Here is a 26,471-nt window from a genome sequence, read left to right as displayed (position 1 = left end):
TCCCTCAAAATCACTCAAAATAAAGTCATTAACTCTTTGGCTGCCAAACATGATCCAAAAAACCCCCAACGGTGCCAGCCGGTTTGGAGCATTTTCACTCATATTTCAAAGCAAACAGAATATTGTGCGGTATGACAACATAAATATGGTGGATGGATACCATATGAAAGGTTGGATTCCATTTTTTCATGAGGAAAAAAAAAAAAGTATGTTTCTACCTTATTCCATTCTTTAGTAATCACCATTTGAAATTAGGTCATTTGAGTGACATAAGCGAAAATACAAAAATATTAAGAGAAAAACACGCTTTTTGTGAAAAGATACATTTTTTTGCACAACAGTGATTTTGACACTAATATTTTTTGTTTAGTGACAAGGCAGTGCTGCACAAGACGTTGCGCTGCCCATTGAGAGAAAAAAACCCCCCGTAATAAATGTAAATTAACGTTTTTGGCAGCATTCATTAGGATTTTAGAATACGTCATTAAACGTTTTTGGCGGTCAAAGAGTTAATAGCAACAAAAGTGAGTATACACCCACTAAAACAACCAGTGGACATTTTGGAGCTGTGGTTGTGGTCAATATCATGTTGGATAACTGTCCTGTGGCCCAGTTTCTGGAGGGGGGGAGATGAAGCTCTGCTTCAGTATGTCAACAGTACATAATGGCATTCATCGTTCCCTCACTGTACTCGCTCCTCAATGCAGGGAGCACTCATGCAGCCCCAGACCGTGACACTCCCACCACCATGCTTGCAAGACATACTTGTCTTTGTACTCAACAAGTGTATCTTGGTCTCATCAGACCACAGGACATGGTTCCAGTAATCCATGTCCTTAGTTAGCTTGTCTACAGCAAACTATTTGCGAGCTATCTTGTGCATATTTTTATATTTTAGAAGAGGCTTCCTTCATGCTACCAACTTGATGCACATGTGCAGCGTATAAACAACACAACAAAAACACAAACGTATGACCTCTGCTGTGAGAAAGTATTTCCCCTTAAATGTCTCACAAAGACAACCCAAGCAAACACAAGTGCAGTTTTGAAATGAAGATTTTATAAAGAAGAAAACAAATCCAAACCTTTCTGTTTCTATATGAAAAGTTTTGTGTCCTCAAGCTAATGCACACTTGGGTGAGGCAACAGAATGACGACACAAAACATACGAATGGCACGAAAGACAAAAACAAAATGAAGGTAAAAAATGGGCTGGGACTTAACTCCAATGTGGATAACAGTTAATGCTCAAAAAGTCTCAAGTATGACAGCGATAAAACAATTCTGTGAAGAGAAGTGGGCCACAATTCCTCCACATGGTATGAAAGATTTATCACCACTTACCGCAAACGTTTCATTTCAGTTATTGCTGCCAAGGATGGCAAACGGTTATTACATCCGGGGGGCAATTGCTTTTTCACACGGGGCCAAACAGGTTTGGATTTCCGCCTTTAAATAAATAAAACCATGACTTAGAAACCATTTTATATTTACTTGGGTTGTCTTTGTCAGATATTAGCACAATTGCCTACATTCAATGGCATGACTTGTTTCTGTGACTTCAATTTTATCCAGGCTGACTGTCGATATTTATCGCAGGTCAGTACCAGCCAACCATCATCCAAATCTTCCCTCTTCCATAAAACAACAGCATTTAATGTTCAAGTGAGCGCTCTCTCGCTTTTCAAATTTCCCAGAGGACGCGTCTACATTTAAACAACACTCTCAGGTCCGCGCATGCTACTTCTCATTTGCTAGCTGTGCTTCAAAGTCCTTGTCCTCCAATCAAACGTCTCCTGACCCTCGAGACTGTAGATGAAAATATTATGCAGGAAATCAAGTGTTGAGATGAAAAACATCCATCTTATGCGTGCGTTAAAGGACTCATTGCTGCCGTAAAGTAAAGTTCTCAAATTAAAGCAGTAAAAAAATAGAATTGCAATTATGCAGTAATGATGACAAATAGACTTCGGAGAATCTCACCTTTTGCAGCTGTGTATGACGACAGGCTTGCACTTTAGCGCTGTGAGCAATTTAGGGTGGGGGAAATAACAGTTTGGAGTGCACAGCCAACAATCCAGCAGTGCAGCGAAAGACTCTTTGATTATGTTCGAACGATTGCTTCCCCATTTGTGTGTGCGTGTGACAGTCTGGCTGTGTGACACATGCCTGCCACTTGGAATTGTGGGCTTTATCTCGACTTTGCCAGTGGCACAGTGATGCATCAGTTCGTGGCAACTGTGTGCCCTTTGATGGCTTCGTGTGAGTGCTGCCGCCACAAAATACGCGCTTGAGTTCAGGGCAACGTGACGCTGCGATAGGTACTAAAACCTGCCAAAATATGGCTGACAAGGATGACTTTGCACATCAAGTCACAAGGCTGCTTGCCGTAAATACAGCCGATCACGGTTGATTATTTCATTCAATGCTGTGTGTTGACATGCAGCCTCCAATAAATCAGTCAATGGTTGGTATTGATCGGTTCATCTTTCATCTATCAATGTTGAGTTGTCTTAAAACAAATGTGAACACTTGTTGCTTGAGTTGTGAATAACATTTTAACACTTGCATACACATTAGACTTTTGTTGTAATGTCTTTTCTTATGTGGCTGAATGTGCTTCGGTTTTTCCAGGTTCATACTGTGCCCCCATTTAAAGGGGCGGTGCTTGAGAGCTGTCTTTTCTCCTCCACCTTCCTTATGTTGGCCTGCCAGGTGTTCCATTCTTTCTCCCTGTGTTGGTCATTGTTTATCGTTTATGGGACAAATTTAGCTATTTCAATCAGTCTGTAGTAAATGTATGTAAAATACATGTAGATAAGATAAAATAATGCCCATGATCCACAATCAACATTCCCCCGTTTCATAATAGCTCTGCATCCATTTTACATATAACAACACAGACACACACTTAAGACTGCAAAAAAAAAAAAAAAGTAGGTTCAGATAACCAACCAGTCGGCTGAGACGCCCCGCTGCTGGTTGCCTAGCAGCCATCACATGCTGAGGCTGCGCTGGTGAAGAGGGCACACAGCTTGGACCAGCTGAGTTGATCTTTGTAAAATTGGGTGGTGGCCCTCATTAACGCCATCATAAATGATTAAATGTTAGCCTGTAACCCTACTAAATAAGTAATTAGAAGTTTTGAACCATCACAAAATACAAAAGTCCTGATATTGCTGCCACGAACTTTAAACAAAAGTTCTGTCCCAGTAAATTATCATGCTATTTTGTCACCAATAGTACACCAACAATGAATCACCATCATCAAATCAGATTTGACATTTTTGTTTAGTGGCGCTCCGTGAAATTATTCTAATGTAAAATATATGCCTTTAATTGGTTTAAGAAAGTTTGGGAAAGCTGCCTTGTGCACGTGTATGTAACTAGTAGAACATTTGCGCACTGTATGTGCTCGATGTCAGAAGCTAATGTTATTAGCTAATGCTAATCTGTGCTAACACAGCAGTCTGCTCTTACCGTTTGTAGACATGATAGTGCTTCTATGTGTTGTAGTCCTGCCAGTGCTTGACAACAGCAGATCTTTGCCAAGTCATGCGGAGACATTTGGCGCGGGAGCAGTTATGTTATTTATGTAAAAATAAAAGAAGCTCGCTCATTTTCTGGCAGTCATTTTTCAGAAATAAGCAGGTAGCAATAGATTTATTTGCTATTTATTTGCAGCTTGATGGGCTGAGAGGCACACTAGAGACCCAACTTTATACAAGCAATTAAAAAAGTCAATGTTCCATAATATGTCCCCTTTAAAACTCTCCAAGGAGTTTAAATTTCAAGCAAACATCTTCATTATCACCTCCTGACATTTTTTTTTTTAAATTACACTGCATTGGCTGTCATGTTGACAGTCACCAGTGCCAGCCTAATGTATTTGGCACCACTTTTCATTTTCCCCCCCACAACCCTCCTAGACCTTCTGTTTGTTTATTTTCTCTTTCATCATCTATCCTCCCCAGTGCTGTTTCCTCTTTTTAATTTAGTGTTGCCTCCCATCTATTTAAGGAAGAACGCTGCTAGGAAGCTGCTGAGCCACGTGGGGAGAACGTAGCTGCATGTCCCCGCATGGCCTTTCGTGGCTCATACCGCAGAGTCAGCCGATATAAAGCAACATAGCAAGATGCACTGTGACAGACTGGGTTTGAGTGAGGGCAAGAATAAGAAAGACAAAATGTTTACTCTCCAGAAGGAGGTGAATCAAAGGTTGGATTAGGAAGACAAGGTTTAAGTAAAACATCTTTTTTGTGTAGCTAGCTGTATACACAAAAAATGTATGTAAAACCATCACCGTGAAAAATCTGAGAAGGTGGTGAACACCACATGCATTGTCACCCTGGCCTTATAGCTATATACAACAGGTCTAATTTTGGATTTGACACAATCTAAACTGTCCCTATATTTTAATATTGGCTTGGCAATGAAGTGCCTCATTAACACGAACAGTACTTGTTACATAATAAGATGCACTCTTTTCAATACAACAATGAATGTTTACTTTGAAAAAAAAAAAAAAAAAGGTACTATCTTAATGGGAACACGGGCACAATTTGTTTTTGTATAGACCAGAATTGACTCACTTGAATTTAAATAGATACACTGCATTAACACATAATCACATGATTTTCCCGAATGTTTTCCACGTTTGTTTGACAGTGATAAACCTGACATGACAAGTATTTAATACATTGTCCAAATAGTGTTTGTAATTTGGCGAGACCTGACTGCACCTCCATTAATAAATGTTTAGAATTAAGTCTATATGAGAGGTAAGAGTAGGGCATTTTCAGACTTTAAAGATGAAACAAAAACCTTGTACGTAATAAGAATTATTGGAGTCTATGTAACCTATTGAAGAAGCTTGCACACATCTAATAGATGTATCAAATACGGAAATTGTCCTCTATAAAATATAACATTTATGAGCTTGAGTATATAGATAATATTATATCTAACTGAATAAGGCGACCACATTTCGTTCAACTTTATCTAGTCCAGTTTTATGAGATTTATAGTTTGCCACCTTTTCTTTTCTCAGTCATTTTATGGGACTTGAAGCCGTAAGTCCTGATTGACTCCTTCAGGAGTGGCATCACTTTTCACAGTTCATATTACAACCTGTCTTTTCTTCATCACTCCAAAGGTTTGATGTTGCAATATGACCTACTTGATTGTTTTCTCTGCTTTGCTAAGGAAATTTATATTTTATTTCCCACTGGCATTATTTGTCCTGTCTGTCCCTTCCCTCAGCATCAATGCACAAATGAAAGAACAAGTGAATGGCCAAGTAGGCCATGACCTGTGGCATGTGACCCTGACTCTGCTGTGGATTGATTTGTGGTATTACCAAATGAACAGATGGAGTCAGAACACTGCAGTCTTGTGTGTAGCCTGTCATGTACAGCCAGTACATCGATGTTAACGCTTGGTACTACATGCGTGCAGAGGCTGATGCATGCTGTGTGTGTGTGAAACGACATCTGCCCACACACATTCTCTTTAGTCATGAGTAATACATTCTGTCCTGTTTGACGATCCAATTTAAGCATGTATTACATGTTTAAATATTTCTTTACGTCATATAAGTGCTTTTTTTTTTTTATTGTTGTATGTACACCTCTGGAGAGACGCTAACAACAACAATGAAAGAGCCACTGCCACCTACTGTAGTGGATGTGCAATTACAGTTTATTGTAGGGGAAAAAGGGGGGGTTGGAGGGGTTCCCTGTGCTTGCACATACCACATCTCACTGACATCATATGCGCCATATCCACGGACACTAATTACAGTATTTATAATTTGATGACATATGAAGAGCTTCCTCCATGAGTGAAATAAAATTTATGCTTTTATTGTCTCAAAAGGCATTCTTTTTTTAATTTTTTTTTTATTTTATTTATTTTTTTAAACTGCACACTCTGGGGCTAATAGTGACATTTGACATTGATAAAAACAAATCAGGAACGGGCAAGTACCAATACCGTCGGGCCAATATCAGGCCTTTTTTCAAGGTATCGGTACTTGTGACAAAGTTCGGCTGCCCTCTTGTGGCCGTTTTATGACTAGGGACTAGAAATGAGAAGAATAGCAACTTGACATTAGTTTCATGGAAGTTAAATGTTAGATTGGGATAGAATGTAAGTCTTCCTTAAAAATTACAGTAGGCTAGTCGTCATTACTTTTTTGGAGGAAATTTTATTTCTCTAAAGTACTAGTGGCATCGGTACTTGGTATTGGTATGCGTGACTATTCAAGTGTTAGTCGTATTGGTATCGTTCTGGCTTGGAAGGGATCAAACATCCCTTGTATAATGTACTGCAATTCATGATCCTTGTGGTATTTTGATGAAATTATGTGACAGAGCTGCAAGTACAGTATTTTAAATTGTGTGTGTGTGTGTGTGTGTGTGGTGGGGGGGGGGAGCCTAACATGCTTCCTTTAGAGGCTGAAAGTGAGCTGGGATTCGCTGAAACATGACCCTAATGAAGATAACTGGCATTAAAAATGTTGATGATTGATGTCTCATTTCATTTTATTTTTTTATTTTTATTTTTATTTTTTAATTTGATGTCTCATTTCAATAAAATCCAGTAATACCATCACAGGATTTCGGAAGGGTGCAACATTTTGGCAGCATAAAAGAACAAATAAATTATATTTATAAATAGAAGAAATACTGGTGTTCCTAATTAAAAGAGAATTCATAATATCAAAGGCGGCCTGACAATGTCAGCATCCTCGTCTTGCTTTGCGCACACAAATCAATGCCAGCCCTGAGCAAAGAGTGACAAATAATGTTATTGTTTCTTATTAGTTGAGGATGAAAGGGTGACACATGAAGTGAACAAGATTGCATCACAATGGAAGATTTTGTATTTGAATCTCAGCTCTCATCTTCAGTGTACATTTGACATGTTCAGCTTGGTCATTTAGCACCAAATTGTGTATTGTTAAGATGGTGTCCTTTTTTGAACATACTGTACTTTTTACTTTTGTTCTGCTGCAAGAAAGTTTCAGACAACGTGAGTGTGTTGGGACTCTGTTAGTTTGATACATGGTTTGCCAGCCTTGATGGCAATGGATGACACTAGTGGTGATCAGATTACTCACACTGTCGGGCGCAGGTCGGGAAGTGATGCATGATGGCTGCACATTGTTCCAACACAAAAAAAAGATGCAATGGGCATGAACAAACTCATGTTTTTCTATTAGATAGATTTTTCGGTGGAGTCGCTCAGTTTGAAAGGGATAAATTAAATTCAAATGAATTCATTTTGTATCGTCTGTCTCTTCCTATCAGATATCATCCATCAGTTGTTACGGGGCCAGCCAAGTTGGATCACGTCAGGAAGATTAAGTGCTACACATTTAATTGAAACAAGCAGTGTGGGCTTTCAAAAACATTAGTGGAGTATGCCTTTGTCAGTTGGTGTCAGTGATTGTCAGTGGGGCCGTCGTCTCCGTGGCGACAGACATAGTGGAGCAACTGATTGGACGCTCAACCTCGGGGGCATGCGGTTGCCTCTTGGTGGCGCAGATGGGAAATGTTAGCCTAAAAGCTAGGGAACTATTCCATCTAGAGTGGCCATGTGATGAAGATGACATTTTGTTTTGCTGTTATGTACCTCGTGACTGAGCATTTTGCATATCTCCCTTTTTCATTTCTGGTAGCTTAATGCATCCTCCCGACAATTTTATGGCTGAGCTGTTTGTTTGCTATTCTGTCTTTGTGTTGCCATGTGGGCGATGTTTTACAAAATCATTCAAGTGTGTTAGAAAGTCCTCCCAGTGGAGTTGAAGCTGCCAAGTCCATATGAAGAGCTGTTTTGCAAACCACATGCATTATTCTTTAAAAAAAATAAAAAATAATCACCCAGACCTGCACATTTTACATACATTAATCCTGTTTACATAATTCATGTTTGTGTCTTGTCAGTCAACATATACACAACAATAACTGACAAGTCCAAAAAGTTATTGTTAAAATGAATGCTAATTCTGTCCTAAATGACTCGTAGAAACACACAAACCTTTTGAAAGGTTATTCATTCCAGTTTGGGTTTACAAAAAATGTGTCGTGAAACCGTATGCTCAAAATATTTTCAGTTTTATAGTACCACAAATTAATTTCATATAGCCTAAGTGGAACCTCCAAAGTCATCCTTAAAGACCGACTCATCGCTAAATCAACTTCCTCAACTTCAACAATCTACTAATGCTGTCTCCATGTCCTGGTCATTATTTTTGACATTTTAGTTAATGTTTGTTGCAAGATTGAATTTGGGGTGGGGGGGGGAAATGTGTTTGGCGCCATCTTCAAGTGAAACACTGACATAAACACAATTTGGTTGTTTGACCTCTCATTGGACGAGAAGTGATTTGCGACATCATTTGCACAATATGATGTAGTGGCTCTGCCGCCCACCGGCTCAGTCTCATACACGCCTCCTTCGCGAGTTGTAGTAGTAGCATTCTGCAAACATCTTTATACCCATTTTCAGGTTAGTGATTTATTAGCCTAGCATTTGGTTAGTTTATTTCGCATATAGCTTGTCGTAGCATAGAAATGATTTAGATCATAGTTTTCACTGCTGCTGTCAATCACAGCCAGACCACGCCCCCAACCCTCTCCCCATGCCCAATATGTGTGTACCGCTTTTCCTCATATTCTTCTTTTTGCCATCTTGCTCTGCAATTACCTTCATGATTTATGTGAAGAGCTAACTGGTGGTTGTGTAATCAGGGAGCAGGCTGCTAATCATATTGGGAAAAGAATGATGATGATCATCATGAAGAAAATCATTTGTTCCTCCCCCTCCCTAGTGTACCGCATCAAGGTTATGCTGCCGACAGGGAACAAACTGCCCTGTCTCGGTTTAATTTGATCATGTAACCAATTACAACAGGTTGTTGCTATGAAACATGTAACATTATTAGTTACACAAGTTTAACTTCTTACCGGCTCAGACTTTGGAGCAATTTAAAACTGACGTCAAGCTACAGCATGAAATTGTATTTTTCCAATGATGTATTGGCTCATGTTTGATTTTAAGATTGTGCCTGTGGATCTTGCCCCCTTTCGGTGGTATTTCAGTGGTTGCCATGGTCACAGTTAACCTGTGGCAGAAAGTTGGAGAAAGTTCAGTCATAAACATCCTGCATCCTTCTCTTCCAGTTGGGCCTGTCATCATGTTTACCCTGGAAGTGATGTAGACTGTGGCGGCACAGTTCCTCCTTCTGTTGTAACATATCTTTTGGGATAGTGTGGACATCGCTAGCAGCAGACGGTATGCAGCTGCTTGCAGACAGAGTCGTGCCAACATCCAAACACTTCAGACAGGACATAAATCTCCCAAAGTGCACCAGTGTGATCAGGCTCAGACATGTTGGATTATGTAACGCAAGTAAACCAAAGCGTTCCCCTCTAGCCACATACCGTATGTGATGAAAAGTCCTGATAAAAGATGAAATAAGTGCTTTATATCAAATAAGAATCTGTGGCGATCTTGTGGTATGATATACGAGGATCACACCATCGTGAGGAAAGGAAAAAAAAAATATCTCATTCATGCTCTTAGACAGATATTAATGAGGCCTTTTCTCCATGAGGGTGGAGGTGAATGCGTATGTTTGCATGGCAACCAGACTTGAAGGCTGCTCAGCACAACCTTTATTCTGCATAATACATTGCGTAATGTGATTTGGGAGAAGGTCTCTAAAAATTGTACAGAATCAACAGCCAGACACTGTCGTGCATGATTTGACTTTTTATGTGGCTATGTTTATGTTTGAGGAACAACTGTGCGACGCCACCACAAATCTGATTTTGTGGGAATTTCAATTTCCAATTTGTAGGTCAGTAGGAAGGCACAATATTAAATCTTCTTTCTGCTCTTGTTAAGTCTAAGCTCGAACCCTATTGAATTTGAATGACATCAATGAGGTCATTTTGAGATTTACTTATTGTTCTTTTCCATGACTATTCTGTGAAGACTGCACTGTTGTGTACAGTAAAAGAGACATCATGACACAAGTTGAACATTGTCAAGATGTGAACATCTCAGGAGAGTAATGGGCTTAATTAAAGAGAAAGATGTTGAAAATTGATGCAATTCTCGGATGATTTATGATGAGATCAAACTTTCACTCCGGATGTGGACTGGAGCATAAAGAATTGTCAAGTTTGGGATGGACCTATCATGTCTAAAACAGATGTCCACCATAGATGAGTTTATACGTGGCAAAAATAAAACTCAAATATTGGCCTCATTGAACCAACCTATCTATTCCAACGCTCTTCACTTTTTCAGTTTGGAGAAACTCTACAGCTTTGAGTTGTGGGAAGTAAAATATATTTGACCTTTTGTTACACAACACGTCTCAAGAGTGCCACACTTCCTATTTGCAGATGAGATTTGCTGCTCTGAGTCAGCCGCTGGCTTGGCCTCTTAAGGATGTCTGTGCACCATTTCTTGGCCATCTAGAAGACATATTCCATTCTTTTTACACTTGTATGACAGTGAAGAAGGCCTATGTTAAAAAAAAGAAGAAGAAAAAAAAAAGCATCACCAAATTTTTAAAAACATGTTTTTCTTGGTAAAAAGTTACATCTGGTAATCATCTGTCAGGCTAAATTTTGGGGGAAGCCCCCCCCTTAGTCCCCAAAGGTGGCCTAAATTGGAAAAATGGTTCGACAATGGAATTGCTTGAGGCAGGCATCCATTGAACCATTGCTAAATGCTGAAAAAGTTCACAAAATTTTTAAGGTCACCAAATTTATGTGGTGAAATTATTGTCAAATTAACAAGTGGTAGCGTCTATTCAATTTCAATTTGGGCATGAAGCAGTGAAACACTTGCATTGTGAAAGGCAAAAGGTAAGCAGAGCTGCATTGGGTTTTGTTGGATGCACAAATTAACATTAGCTAACAGCATTAGCATCTAATAAGCGGCACTTATGTCATTGCTCGGTGAAGTCACGCGGTTGTGTTCGGCCATGAGTCTGTTCCACACGGTTTCTCTCGCTAATATAAGGGCCTCCCGTGTGCCCGTATGCTCCGAGCTCAGTCAATATTGTTTCCAGAATCTGTACTCGCCATTGGGCCAGCAGGTACATTATGTCAGGCACTGCTGATTCAGGGTTCACGCTCTCATTTTCAGGGTCACACTCGCAAACGAGCTCATTTGAACAAGACGTAATAAAGCATTCAAACTCTTCTACAATTTCTGATGGGTTTGGTATGACATATGCATCAAAGTCAGATCTCATCAACCATGTTTGTGAACTTAACATTTTGTCCGATTGTCACTGTGCATTTTTCTCCTTGTATTGATTCTTGGGGAGAAAAATACATTGAGTGAGTGAGCCCATGGAATTGAATGGGTTAAGTCCACCAGTAATCTACAAGTAGGCGCGCTTCATGCTGAGAACTCCAATAATCATTTTTACCATCTTTCTTTCGTTCTTTCGCTTCCTGTTGTGCAGCTATTCAGCCGGAAGCTTTCATTCCCGCTGTTAAATTTAGTGCCGGAAAAGTTCATGGGCACCTCAAAATAGCTCGACCTCTTTTCTAAATCTCTAAGCTTCTTTTTGTGTATATAAGCGTGTGTACTTTTCAGGGGTGCTTGCTTCTTATTCACAAAGACCTCTTTCATGTAAAAGTGTGGTTGCCAGAAAAAGGCTACATTGGGGGATCAGAGAGGGCTGATGCCAGATGGAGCACTCGAAGAGTTCATTATCATGTTGAAAATTGTAGTGTTTTACTTTTCCATGTCTCTTGGTAATCTAAATAAAGCACAATGTGAAAAATATAAGGGAGTTTTTCAGAAACAAAATCAAAATAGTATCACAATTGAATGTTTTCACTTGTTTGCAAAATAAAAATTGAATGAATGAATGAATGAATGAATGATATCATGATAGTGACAAGTTTACAAGTCATACACTGAAAAAACTGTCATTTAAAAGGAGGGAGGGAAAAAAGAGAGAAGGCTAAACTTAACCCCTCTCCTATGCTCAACTTAAACCATGGAAGGGAAAAACAAATAGTTTGTCATGGAATAAACAAAAAAGTTTATTCAACTTGTTAACATCAAACCTTTAAGTGAAACAATTGAACTTCGGGTTTTAGTTTTTAAAGTAGTTCCAGCAGATAATATTATGCCTTTTATTTTGCTTATCATCGCAAGCACCTCAGGAACTCAAAATTAAATGGCTGTAACAGAGTTTTCTGCAGATGTGTTCTCACATTATGGATAGAATTCAGCTGAATGGTATTGTGCTTGAATTTCATTCTGCCAGTTTATGGGTAACATTTTTTATTTATTTATTTTTTAAATAAGAGTATAAAGGGCTCTTACGTTTACGTAGAGGTGTCGGCATGCTGCAATCCAGAAGTAGCTGTGGCGTTTGTTATTCACTGCTCAAAATATAGTCACGCACAAACAGCACTAATCTCAGTATTATTATTTTTTTAATCTCTGCATTATATATGCAATATTAGAAGTACAGTCTTCCCTCGCTATAACGCGGTTCACTTTTCGCGGTCTCGCTGTATCGCAGATTTTTTTTAAGTGCAATTTTGCATATTTTTTTGCAGTAATATACCCATTTTATAAAATTTATGAAGTTTTGAACATTATCAATGTTTGAACAAGAGAGAAATGTGAGAACATGTAAATGCCTCAATGAGAAAAGTGTCTAAATTGTGTGGTAGGGGATTTTAGAGCCTTAAAACATTTCTAAGAATTGTAAAACATAAAGCTAACTACTTCGCGGATTTCATTTATTGCGGGTATTTTTTGGAACCTAACCCCAGCGGAAAACGAGGGAACACTGTAGTCAAAGTTGGTGATTAACTTTTTTTTTATTTATTTTTTTAGGCAAAAATAAATAAATAAATATTGACTCCAACTGGGTCACCATCCGAAATCCAGGGCGGACCACCTTTTTGTGAGAGCAACTTATCAACAAAACTGCTTTTCTCACATTAAATCTGCTTGTTCGTAGGGAGGTACAACATCCTGAAATATGTATTAATGTATTAATTTGTCAAAAAAAAAAAAATCCTGAAAACTCTCCCCTAAGTACATTTTTGAGTAGATAGATGCAGGGTTGCTTTCTGAGAATGTTTATCGATTAACACTGCCATGTCAGTCTATCAGTTTCATAGCACTATTTTATAGAAAATGTTAGCATTCCAAAAAAGTGTTGTGGTTGTACAAACCAAAGTTAACTCTAGCTGAACAGAGCCCATTTTGTAGCCTTCGCTGTCTTTCTTCTTTAAGTCAACTCACAGTGGCTGTCAAGAGCGTTCCCCACTGCACCTCTGCTAACAATGAATTAGGAGGCATTCTTTTAATTCTTACAACTTCCCCAAAGTCATGCCCCCACTACAAAGTGACGAGACAGCTACGATGTGGGCACCTCAGAGGAAGCAGGTTTTGTGCTTTTTCTCAAGATTTCTTCACTCATCTGCACAATGTTCAATATTTGACAACTCGAAGATAAAAATGCAAATCTCTCTTACAAAAGAGTCATTAGAACACATCAAATGCAAAAATGAAGATTTAATTTCACTCATTTTAAGAAGAACCCTAACTGGTCCTACCATCCATCTTTTCACTTTGAATTGCCTACATATATTTTTTAAATAAGTTAAACAATAACATGGAGTGAGGCTGTTTTTTTTATGTCACTTGTTCTGATGCCATCAGTGCAAATATTTTTCATTGGGGAAAGCTGTTGCTGAATCTTGTAAATATCTCAAGTGGCCCAAACACAACACACAAACAATGATTCATTCGTTACCTTAGTAACCGCATCCACGGGGGGATGATCAGCAGTGTAAGATGTCTTGAGGTCATTTGCATTTGTGAATTTGGAATCCATTTGCATCCAGTGAAAACACAATCAACATCCTTTCGTGCGACTCCAGGTCTCTCATGGGATGTTTTGCCACATAATTTTTCACAATGTTGTATATTGTGACTCCTCATTGAAAATCCTGTTTCTGTGTGTTCTTGCAGGTTGGGCCTCTCGGAGGGACCTTCTCCAAAGCTCTTGCGTGCATCTGCTCTTATGAGTCAGAGGATATTCCTCCAGGATATGGAGATGTTGCCTAATTAAGGCAGGAAAAGCTTTTTTGAACGTCTTTTAGTTGCTCTTGTGAAGTTTTCATTTTAGACTGTGGATCATTTACCTCCCTGCTTCCTTTTTAAGATTGCTTGCTGCTTGGGTTTTTTGTGGGATTAGTTGTTAAACCTGAAGACACCCTTCCTCAAGAATATATTCAAGTCCAAATAAGCTCCGAGCAGGACTCGCTGAGGGAAGGACAGAGCCGGAGAAAAGGGGGGAAACTTGTGAAGGGCAGATGGCTTTGCTGCTCACAAACCTACAGCCGAATGAATAAAACATTTATATAGGAGGAGACGTGACATCTGGAAGACGGGTAAGTTTCACACCTTTTTTTCTTTTTCTTTTTACCTCCTTGACTCCCTCCTATCCTACACTTCCTCTCTTGGATGCAACCATGCATTTGCTTTTAGCCTATGCCGAACTAGCATTGCATTGTTTTGATCACTTTTTTTTTTCCATACTGATTAGATACATTTGTGGGCAAATTCAGACAAGATTTTTACAAATTCAGGTTATATGCTTTTTTGTTCGGTGACATGCTGTGGCGGTTTCAAATGTAAAATGTAAAAGCGTTTGAACAAAACCTCATGGTTAACATTATCATTCTAAAATTAGTTAGCTATTCCGAAGGATGAACTTAAAGTTGAAATAGTTCATTAGCAAAATTAGTATAAAACTTTATTCAAAGAACTGCACCACTACTTCATTTAGCAGTATTATTAAAAAATTGTAAAGTTAGTTGCAGGATAACGCTAGACTAAAACTTCCGTTTGCTTGTAATATATTTGGTGCAGTGACTCAACAGATCCAGCAGGTGCAGCCGTGATGGAAACAAGTGTACTTTACCGCCACCTACAGTAAAAGTGGTGTAATATTGCCGGGATTTGCCATGATTTAACAATCTCACGAGCCAGGCGGACTTGTTTCTGATTGTTGGGCCTTGGTGGAGGTCAGACACGTTACTGATAGCCGTTCGAATTGTGTTTTATTTTCATTTTTCCCACCCTTTCACCTTCCCTCCATCCTTCCTCCCATCAGCCTGGTGTGTGATGGTGTCCCCCCTCCTCTCAGTCTCGGAGACATGCCCGTGCAGGAGATGGCGGTGAGTCCTGTCAAATCCCTGTACTGGGAGAAGTTCCCCCCCATGTCCCAGCGCAGAGTCTACTGCACCCCCATCTACCACGAAGGCCTGCTGTATGTGCTGGGGGGCTGCAGTGAGACCGGCATGCCCCTGGACAGCGTGGAGGTGCTTGACGTGGAGAGCCAGACGTGGAGCCAGCTGCCGCCGCTGCCCACGCCGAGGGCGGGGGCTGCGGCCGTGGCGCTGGGTGGGCAGGTCATGGTCCTGGGAGGCATGAATCAGCAGCAGACGCCGTTGGCGTCAGTGGAGGTTTATCATCCAGATGAGGGCAAGTGGGAGCCAAAGGCCAGTCTGGGCCAGCCGTCCATGGGCATCACCACTGTGCAAAAAGGTACGCTTACGGAGGCGACATTAAGTGGAGAGAATGAGTGCACGTGAGGATGGAACTTTGCTTGCTGACATGACTTTTGTGTGCCTCTGAGAAAGTACAATCATCTCACATTGTATTGAGAAGAGACCGTTGTTCAGATGCAAGTAGCTTAGTTCATTGATTTTCTTTCTATTTTATGTCTTCTTTTTAAGAAATTAGCTGAGCATCAGTTCTCACGTACACCATCAACGTCAAGGGTATTTTCGACTTTCAGCGATACACGATTCAAACAAAATGTAATTGTTAAAGGTGCGGTCCGACGTTTTTCTGTTTGTATACATTCAAAACCGACACTCATGGAAGCAGAGGAACTCCTAACGCGTCTGCAGAAACAGTCCACCAATCAGGAGCGGGCGTTCGCACAGCAAAATTTGCATATACCACTGGTAGCAGCTAAGCTCCGCACATTACTCCCCATGTAGTGCACTACTAAGGGGTCATGCCAAAAAAATGATGCGACCTACAGCCTAAGTGCGAGAATCAAAGCCATACATTAACTATTACGGAAATAATTTATTCATTTTAGTTGAAATATGTAGTTGTAAACATTTTTATTCACAATAAATAGTCAGACATTTATGCACCGGTTCGCCATGACAGGTACGGTGGTCACATGATATACGACGAGGAGCAAGTCGTGAGCTGGCTGTCCAAATCGCCAAACAGAATGAGAGGGACAATATGTTAGGCAACTATATAGTGCAGGACTATATAATGAATGAGGGCTTAGGGGATAAGGGTGGACATTCGGACATAGCCTGAGTCTCCGCCCAGAAAGGCGCCAGACAGGACAAAACAAATCCTTTGGACTGTACCTTTAAAAAACAAAACAAACAAAAAAAAACCTTTAAGGTGTGACAAACGGCAACCAAACCAGAAACATTTAATGACTGACTAAACAACCAAGAACTCCTGTGCAATAATATTTAGCTATAACCATTGATAGATAATGTATAATATGTGATAAGAAATTTTTACTTATTTGGTTGATGTGTCTATTTGGACATTTATTATGGAGGGAGGTCCTTTGTTTATATAAATGTGTTGGAGCCATATTACAACGTTCATAGTTTTTCCTTTTTTTGTGTGTGTGATTCCTGGCTTGGCCGCATGGTGGCGCATGTGACCCCAGAAAGTAATTAATTCAGGTCAAGGTAAGTGTCAGGTGTGAACCGTAGGAGGTATACAGTTCTTTGACTTTCGTATCGTATGTAGAAACGTTTGTGTTGTACTTTTTGGACATTAACGGAAACAGATTTGAGTCGTTTTGGACGTTATTAAATTGTTAAATTGTCATTTTTGGGTTTTGTTTTTCATGCAACGACACACATCCGAAAAGTTCTGGCTGGTTCACCCCTCAACAAATATAGGGGCTTATTCACTAAAGGTTTGCGTCGCCTTTGCACCGCGCTAACCGGCAAAAATGGAGCATTTAGGGAGCACCTAATTCACTAAACACGCGCAGATAGGGGAAATCCGTCACTAAGTGCTCTGCCGAACAGATTGCGTCACGGTGCGCCGGTGGTATTTGCGCGTATGTAAATTAGGTAATTTGCATACATTTGACGCAAACTATGCCCACCCCAATGCAAATGAGACTCATTGATATGCAGTGTCTAATTCACTAACGCCAGCACAAATAGCAACACCGCGTTTGCGAGACGCAAATAACGTTTTTGGAAAGCATGTATTAACTGCTGCAATCCCAATCATGACAGCATTGCGTGCCATTTGCAGCACAACATCCACGGCAGATCGCGCAGAGAGGAGCGAGAGAGAGAGAAAAAGAGAGGGAGGGGGAAATATCTCTGTTTGTTTTGGGACACATAACGTAACCCGGGCTGATCGACAATGGCGGGGAAGCATTTTACAATCATTTTTACGAGACCAGATGCATACTGTACGCCCACGCCAACCTCTGAAAATATATTTTTAAAACACGATCGCACCAATAATTTGTACTTTATGAATGAATGACGTCGTTGTTATCCTCTATGCTCTGTACATAATGGCGCTATAAACACTTACTCTCGGTCTAACCTCGCTTTCTGATAATGTCATCTTTCTCGCAACTGTTACTATAACAACCATGATCTTGGTTCTTGATATGTGGTAAATCAGGTGCAAATTTGCTCCAAGCTGTCAGTTTTGTGGGCGTGTTTGCGCCGGTATATCATTAGAGCAATATCCTTAGTGAATAGGTGGGTAACTGGGCGCAGACTGCGGGTGCAGTTGTGGTGCAATATTTCGCGCTATTACCGGACGCAGCGCATTCTTAGTGAATATGCCCCATAGTGTCTTAACTGGAGAGACCCTATAAAATGCAATTTTATAACTTCAACTAATCATCTTTCTTATTAATAAGATCAATAATTAATGTAGATCATACAGATTACAATATAATTAGGGATGTTAACGACACCACTTTTTTTCAGACCGATGCCAGTCCAGGTATTAAGTATAAGTATTAACACTTCGACTACTTTTGGTTTGTACAATTTCTTTTAAACACAACTGACAAAAAATTGTAATCAAAGACATTTCTTTCTGACGCAGATAATGATTCACTGATGTGGCAAACTACCGCAGTATCTACTGCCGAGGAGGACTTACTAGATGTCAGATTTATTTTGCCATTAAGTGTTGTGGCTGGTATCAGCAACTTTTACGAGTACCTTACAATAAGGTCGGTATTGGCCCATCCATAAATGTTATGTAGTATATATTATAGTACATTTCTTTATATTCTTTCATAGTCTCTGTTAGGTTAGAACACCATCACTTGTTTCTTATCAAGTTTTTCCTGGACACTGCTAGGATGTGTTTGTACCATAAAATAATAATCCACTCTAAAACATGTGGACCTTTTGCTTTTGTATGCTGCAGCACTTTCTCTCTGTTGTGGAAATTAATTGTCTAAAAAAGAGGAAACACCCAGTTGTAAACAATGGGCACAATAAGGAGTTATCTTAACTCAGACTAATTAAGAGTTTGTTGGTGCATATTTGTCATGACATAAAACAAAAAAAAGTAGCAGCAGACAAAAAGTCCTACTTCTGAAGTTGTAAACTTAATGAATTAGTTTTTTTTTTGTTTTGTTTTATTTTTTTAAATGGTGGGAGAAGCTACTGTGTTGATTGACTGAGAAGCCTCTCCAGCATCCCTGGAGTGGAGTCTGCTGGCTTGTAATTAAAAGTGAGTGGTGCCGAGATCAATGTCCACTCACACAAGTCAAGACGTTTCTGCTTAAGGCTCAGGCTCAATACAAATTGCACAAAAGTACCAACATTCTAATTATGAAGACATTTGGTACATTGGATGGCGGTGTTTGTATGTGGACAGACATACAGTAAATGAAAGGTATTTGTATATATTTGTGGGTGTGCTTGCGTCAGCACAATGTCAAGCTGTATGTGGAGAAGAGTTGTCACACATTCCACAACAGATGAATAAACTTAGTGACGCTTCTGTTCATTTCTCAGACTACTGCAGACTGGTTCAGCTTGTGTGTGTTTGTGTTAGCACGTAGGAAGTTGTGTGCATGACAGTTGAGTGGGAAGAAGGTTTACACGCTACTGGATGGGGAGTAGATAACTGGAGCTGTGACACCCCCAAAAAGGCTATGGGGCTTTGGAATTTGCAACATTTGCAACTTGCAAATGTAAACTCTGATCTGAAAAAAACAAACAAACAAAAAAAAAACGTTCAGCATCATTAGAAATCTGAAGTTTTCTGAATGGAAGTTGTTGCAAAAGAACATCGTGTGACTTTTATGTGTTTCTGAAGTTTCCATACATAAACTTTAAGCTTGAATGCTGTCTTGTGATATTTAATGTTGACACGTCCCGTGTTTTGTCATGCACAAATGGTGCCAGTGCATTATAATGAGACACACGCACACACACATAGTGTGTGTGTGAAAGTCGTGTAGCCCTGCGGTCAAGACACTCCCTTAAATGGTGGCTGTCACGTTGCTTCACATCAACAGCTCAAGCGCTTGTGGTCCCATGTTGTTTTGCTGCTGCACTATTCATAATAGGCCTAATGAGTATCCACCACCCATTGTTGAGTTTCTGGAGAAAAAAAAATAAAAAATCATATTTTCTCTCAAAGTGGCTGCTAGCATTTGCAAGTGCTGGTCCTGACACTCCCCACTGTGGGAGACGTGTGACCAGGGCAAGAGGAGGCACAGCTGGAAGTTGGCAGGGATGTTTGGATTTCAAACAAAGACGTCATGTTGTTTACATGGCGTGTGCGCTGATGATCTAACACAACACCCACGTTTGGAGTAGTAGAGCCTCCGATGGTTGCATCCTCCTACTGGTCCTGCCAAGCTGTCAGCATGTTTGCATTTGTACAAAAGGGATTGTGTTGGCGTAATATGTTGCCATTCATCTGCTGTGTAATCCCCAACAAACAAAGATTGCATTTAAATATATTTATAAAACATGCACAATATATGTCCGCGTTAGTATTTATATTTGAAGCAGAGCAAAATGAAGAAAACTTGCCACATTAAATGTTTCTACTTAGTGCAGTATGTGTGTTTTTTTTAATGTGAAATCTTGTATTCCCATGAGACCAGGCTGTGCAACAATGCATAATCTTAAATCTAGTCTCAACTCTCAACAGTATTAAAGTAAAGTTCTGAATTATTTTCTCTATCTGCACATCTATGTAATACAAATTTACGTGGCATGTACAGGCACTGTGGCCTATTACAGTAGGTGGTTCTTTGGTTTGCAGGGTTTTATCTTTCCAGATAGTGGAAAATCACAGTGAGGAGGAAGTTCACAAATTTGCAAATGCCAAACTAATCTTGAATCATTTCACATATTGTCACCTATAAACGGGAGCATAAAAGCCTGAACATAGCAAGGCGAGGACTAATAGCTCAATCAAGTCCATCATTACAACACCCACGCACACACATGTTCATTGTCAAGCCATAATTATCGCTTCAACTTTTGCATTCTTCTTTTGTGATGTTTTTTTTTTTTCTTCCAGGCTTTCACTGCAGCCTCCTTCAGTTGTTTGTTTTTGGGGTAATACTCCCCACAGTTTCATTTTTAGCAGGAAAGATGTATGCTTTGGAGGGCCTAAGTGGTTGGTAACTCCTTTGTTGTTTTGGCAGAGCATTTTGGGTCATCTGGTTGTGTCTTACTTTAAATAGGCAGACAAGATGTTTCTCTAGACTATTGAGTTCATTTGGCTGCTGCCAACGGAGTGAGCTGAATGAATGATCATTGCCACAAATGAGGTGACTCAGAAAATTCCTGCCTGGCCTTTCTCTTGTTTTTGCTAATGAGTGGTTGCCTGCCCTGGTCCAATGTACTTTTATTCCATGAAGTCTTGTGAACAGTAGATTCTTGCTACATTCCCTCCTGCCCTCTGGAAGTTGTTGCCGATGTCACTAAACGCTATTTTTGGGCAACCGTTCAGCTCTCAAAATGTTTTGGTTGTCATTTCCCTTGGGCTACCTGTTCGACATTTTGTCTTTTTGTGGTTGTTCTTCAGCACATTACAAATGATTGTATTGGCTATAAGCAGTACTTGTGCAATGGATCGGACTGATTTTTCATCTTCTGCTTTATAATTGCTTCTCTTTCACCAGGTCATCTCCCAAATATAAGTGGTGGTCTTTATGATTGACATTGGCATCTTTCACATTATGCGTTCTATTAACCTGATGCACAGCTCTTAGTTCACTCTGCTCTGTTCATGCGTTCACAGACTTCCTTTTGCATTTCAGAGTTGTTGACTGAACAAAAGTGTTGATGTTGCTTGGCAACAGGTGTGTAATTTGGTTTTGCGTTTTATCAGGATTTGTTGTGTGTTCTAACTACCACAAGGAGAATTCATTAATTTGTAGCTCCATGAGAAGTGTGCAGAGTATCTGTGGCTGTGTATGTGTAAATTAACAGTAGATGATTTGGCAAATGCAACATCTCTTTCCTGCAATTTAACTTGGGTGCGAGGAGACATGGAATATGGTGTAAAATGACACACACTTACTGTGCAAGTCGAATCTCAGTCTGCCGACTTGTAAGAAGACACTTTTTAATTGCTACTCCAACCTGGCTGCATAAATAGCATTTTCACCTGGGTTTTGTTCATCTCAGTCAGCAGTCACTTTCTCTTGCAGTTTAAAGGTTCGTGTCTCCTCAGGGAAGAAAAAGGGTGCCAGAAGAGAACCTCTAAAAGCAAATCTGGATACATATCGATCTGGGGCTCACCAACTTGGTGCCCGCTGGCATGAGATAGACGCCAAGGACCACATGAGTATCCCATGGGCCTAAAAATGAGAGATTATTTTCTACGAATGTTATAGAAATGATCTTTAAAAAAAAAAAAAAAAAAAAAAAACAAAAAAACAGATTTATAGAAATAGTGCATGTATGATATTTGGCTTTTTTTTTCTGAATTAAACTTTTGTGTGCAGCATGTAAAACTGATCTCATTTTTTTCTCTATGACAAGTTTTGAGCAATGGGACTCCTGTTTCCTTAAAACATATGAAATAAATGTCCATTTATGTAAATAAAACACTGAGGGACCTATTCACTAAAGGTTAGCGTCGCCTTTGCACTGCGCTAACCGGTAAAAATGGAACAATCTGGGAGCACCTAATTCACGAAACACGCGCGGATAGGGAAATCCGTCACTAAGTGCGCGGCCAATCAGATTGCATCACGATGCACCGGTGTTATTTGCACGTATGAGACTCATTGATATGCAGCGTCTAATTCACTAATAGCCACACTGAGTTTGCGTGACACAAATAATGTTTTTGGAAAACATGTATTAACCTGACGCAACGTCGATCCCGGGATCATGATAGCATTGCATGTGGCAGGGTGCACGTCACTTTGCTGATCATGCAGAGAGGAGAGAGCGAGAGAGAGAGACAGAGGGAGAGAGTGAGGGGGAAATTTTCTTTGTAGGACATTAACGTAACCCGGGCTGATCGACAATGGCGGGGAGGCATTTTACGATCATTTTTACGTGCCAGATGCATCCTGTACGCCCACTCCAACCTCTCAAAATATATTTTTAAAAAACAATCGCACCAATAATTTGTACTTTATGAATGAATGACGTCGTTGTTATCCTCTATGCTCTGTACATAATGGCGCTTACTATAAACTATACTACTTATAAACGCTTACTCTCGGTCCAACCTCGCTTTCTGATAATGTCATCCTTCTCGCAACTGTTACTATAACAACCATGATCTTGGCGCAAATCCATTGCCATGTGTGGTAAATCAGGTGCAAATTTGCTCCAAGCTGTCAGTTTTGTGGGCGTGTTTGCGCCGGTATATGATTAGAGCAATATCCTTAGTGAATAGGTGGGTAACTGGGCGCAGACTGCGGGTGCAGCTGTGGTGCAATATTTCGCGCTATTACCGGACGCAGCGCATTCTTAGTGAATACAACCCTAAATTGTATAGTAACAAGCTTTGTGACACGACGTGAAGAGGTAGGACTTACGCAGTAAGTTGGCCAACAAGGCTGCAGTTTTAATGACAGGAAACACAAGACGCCTCTTAAAGAGGGAAAAAACGCTGAACATAAAGAGCTCCAAACTGGAGAGGAAAAAGGGCACTCAAAAAAGGGGACAACAAAAGGCGCTCCGCTAGGGAGGAAAAAGAGGGGCAAACTCAGGACGCAAGGCAAGGCAAGGCAAGGCAAGGCAAGGCAAGGCAAGGCAAGGCAAGGCAAGGCAAGGCAAGGCAAGGCAAGGCAAGGCAAGGCAAGGCAAGAACAAGGACTGTGATACGAGGGCTGTGGGGACGCTTCCATGCACGGGTTGTGACACTTCGGCAAACTGCAGGTGGTGGATGATGGCTTTTATTGGCGGGGTGATTGGTGGCAGGTGGAAACAATCATGGGCGTGGACCGGTGATGAGCTGAGCAGAAGGAAGGGTAAGTGACCTGAGGTGAGAAGGGAGTTGGTGATTTCAAAATAAACAAGAAGCATGAATACAAAATAAAAGCATGACCAGCATGGCGGCGTGACACTTTGAAACCTCAAAAAAACAAAACAAAACAACAACAACAACAAAAAACAGGATAAAAAAAAAATAGATTTTGTAAGTGTTGTTGGTTACAAGTGTAAGAGAAAAGCCAATGCTAATTCTCTTAATTGCTATCAAATGCTAGCTTTGTGTTTGCGGGTAGTGATAGTATTGACTTATTGGGAACTGCACACACCTGTCACCAGTCTCAATTGTGACTGCACAAACAAGTTGCCACGTAGCTGAAGAGGAGTGCAATTGTAAACATCTCTACTTATTGCACAGCTAAGCAAGTGGAATTTTGCTTATCTGGAGGTGAGGAGAAAAAATAAATGCACGTGCAAGAACAAAAAAAATGACTGCAATTTTGGAAACAGTAGGCCTATACCAATTATAGTTTTAATCAGCATAAAAATCAAACTCAACAGAAGCGAGAAAAGAAAAAAAAAAGTTCCCTGTTGGAGCTGCAGTTCCTTTAACTGTATCATAATATCACACACTCTTTTGGTCCTTATTCCCCGTCACCTACACTTAGCTCTCTTCTTGTCAGTCACTGTAAGATGAAATTTGATAAGCCTTTCTAGTAAGAGCTATAAAAAGAATAAATACTAAGCAATCCAATCCAAATTATATCACACAATATCCCAAATACAGAATATCACATCCCGCCAAGCTCTTACCAGCAGGCAGCCCACCAGTGCGTCTCTCATGTTTGCTGCTATCAGCAGGGTAATTGAGGAATATGAAGCACTTAATAAGACATTAAATTAGCAAAACCTGTTTCATTTGATTTGGTGTGCCTCACTGGCTGCACTATGTCCCAGTCGGCTCATTGGCAGATACACAGATGATAGTTTATCTGCACTCACTCAGGTATTTTACTTTGCAGGCACTGTCTAAATACTGAGGACATTTTAATTGGGTTGCTGTGATGTCCTCCATGCTGCATCAAGCAGAAGTGATGACATGGGATTGATCAACGTGGATATTGCTGTATGTGATGCCACATTTACATTAGTTATTGGATCATAGAGCAGTCACTACCTACAGGAACAATAACGAGTTGATTGTTTCCTCTTTATGAGCTCAGTGTCTAGATGGATCATGTGATGTCAAGCCGAGTGAGGTAAAACCAGGAGACAACTGCTGTTGTCCCTGCTTGTATTGAGCCATGCTGGCAAGAAACAAAGTCGCACTCACTCTAAGGCTTTCCAGGAGCAAAGTTCGACTAACATACATCTGTACAACGCAAATTAGCATCTGATACACTCACCCTCAAATGTCTCACTCCCAATCTTGGTCACGGCAACAATGTTACGTGGTCATCCAGCGCGAAGGCTTGAACCCACCCAAGTGACCTTCATGCCCCAGGTTGAGAGTGGAGTGCGCTGAAAAGCAGGCTGTCAAACCACCAGCCGACTGATGTACGTTTGATGTGAAATATGTACACAATTGTTTAAGTTCATCTGTGGTCAATTTTCTCACAGATTCCACTTTTTATACTTTATAGTGTTTGTCATGGCTTCTCTTCATTTGCTATTGCCTCTGGCTGCCACTTTGTCTTTGTCTCCACTGGCATGGTAATAGTCCGTGGGCACGATTATAGAGTATCAGTGTTGTCCTAAAGTAATGTCACGGTCTGAATATGGATGGAGGAGCCATTATCTCGAGGTGCAGGTTCGCAGGCTGCTGATGTTCATTAAAGTGAAGAATGATGAACACAATAATACTTCATTTAATCCCTCTAACCGTATTTCAGGTCTATTATTAACTGAGATCAGGACAATAAAAAGTAATATATTTGAGTCAATATCTAATATACATGGATCTTTCCTTTTGGTGTACCTAAATGATTTCTCATTTTGCTTTTCATCATCATCTTCATATTTTTTCAGTATTTTGGCTGACATCATTCTTTTATCATTCCTACATGCATGGAGTAGAATGGTATGGATTTGGGAATTTAGGTTATTTATCTGCTGGGGCTCTTTCATCCCAGTAGAGACTTGTTTTCAAACGTTGAGTTGTTTTCTTACAGCTGCTTCAGGCAAAGTCACCTGTTCCCAAACTGTAAAGACAAGTATCTAGAGATTTCCCACATTCTACATTTTCATGTATTTCAGCACTTCGCATTTGAAAAATTCTCATGGAATAGGCTCTATATTCAAACGTTAAAACAGCAAAAGAAAAATGCTAAATAACTCATTGTACTTTGTGTACTGTGTGCAAGAGTTACTGCTGGTGATTTAAAATGATGTGGATAGAAAGCATCAATAACCCTACTTAAATCTCAGGTCTTAAAATCTTTATAAATATGTATGTCCTCAAAAGACGTGTTTTGAAAGTGGTGGCATGATATTAATCTAACAGCCTGCTGGGAAAAATGAACATTAATAGAGGTTAACATGGTACCTTTTGAACCAGGTCTTCCAAATTGTTTGTTTTCACATTTCATTTGCTGAAATGATCTGCTGGGAAGAAAAAGAATTCATCAAATGTTCATATCAAAACTTGACGTATTTACAGGGGGAAAAAAAGAAACATTCATGGAATTTGACCTAAATAGTAAATTGTCCCTGCGATTGGCTGGCAACCAGTCCAGGGTGTCCCCTGCCGACTGCCCAAAGCCAGCTGAGATAGGCGCCAGCACCCCACGCGACCCTTGTGAGGAATAAGCGGTCAAGAAAATGGATGGATGGATAGTAAATTGTCCAAAGCGTTTTACACAGACAGACATTTGTTCAAACTACTAAGAAGTTGTTCTTTTAAGTTTCAAATGGCTTCCCTTAAGT

General features: G+C 40.1%; 1 protein-coding gene across 1 annotated transcript in view; it reads left to right on the top strand.

Moving 5' to 3' along the window:
* Positions 1–26,471, top strand: part of klhdc8b (kelch domain containing 8B) — a 110,467-nt gene that overhangs the window by 5,737 nt on the left and 78,259 nt on the right. Inside the window, exons 2-3 of the mRNA XM_077514792.1 lie at positions 14,041–14,462; positions 15,188–15,621. Coding sequence (XP_077370918.1) covers positions 15,231–15,621 — 391 coding nt within the window. The 5' untranslated portion in view covers positions 14,041–14,462; positions 15,188–15,230. The remainder of the gene's footprint in view (positions 1–14,040; positions 14,463–15,187; positions 15,622–26,471) is intronic.

The sequence above is a fragment of the Festucalex cinctus genome, chromosome 2 (assembly GCF_051991245.1).
Source record: "Festucalex cinctus isolate MCC-2025b chromosome 2, RoL_Fcin_1.0, whole genome shotgun sequence".
In the NCBI taxonomy this organism is placed as follows: domain Eukaryota; kingdom Metazoa; phylum Chordata; class Actinopteri; order Syngnathiformes; family Syngnathidae; genus Festucalex; species Festucalex cinctus.
The sequence above is the reverse complement of the archived record's forward strand: the minus strand, read 5'-3'. Positions and strand labels throughout refer to the sequence as shown.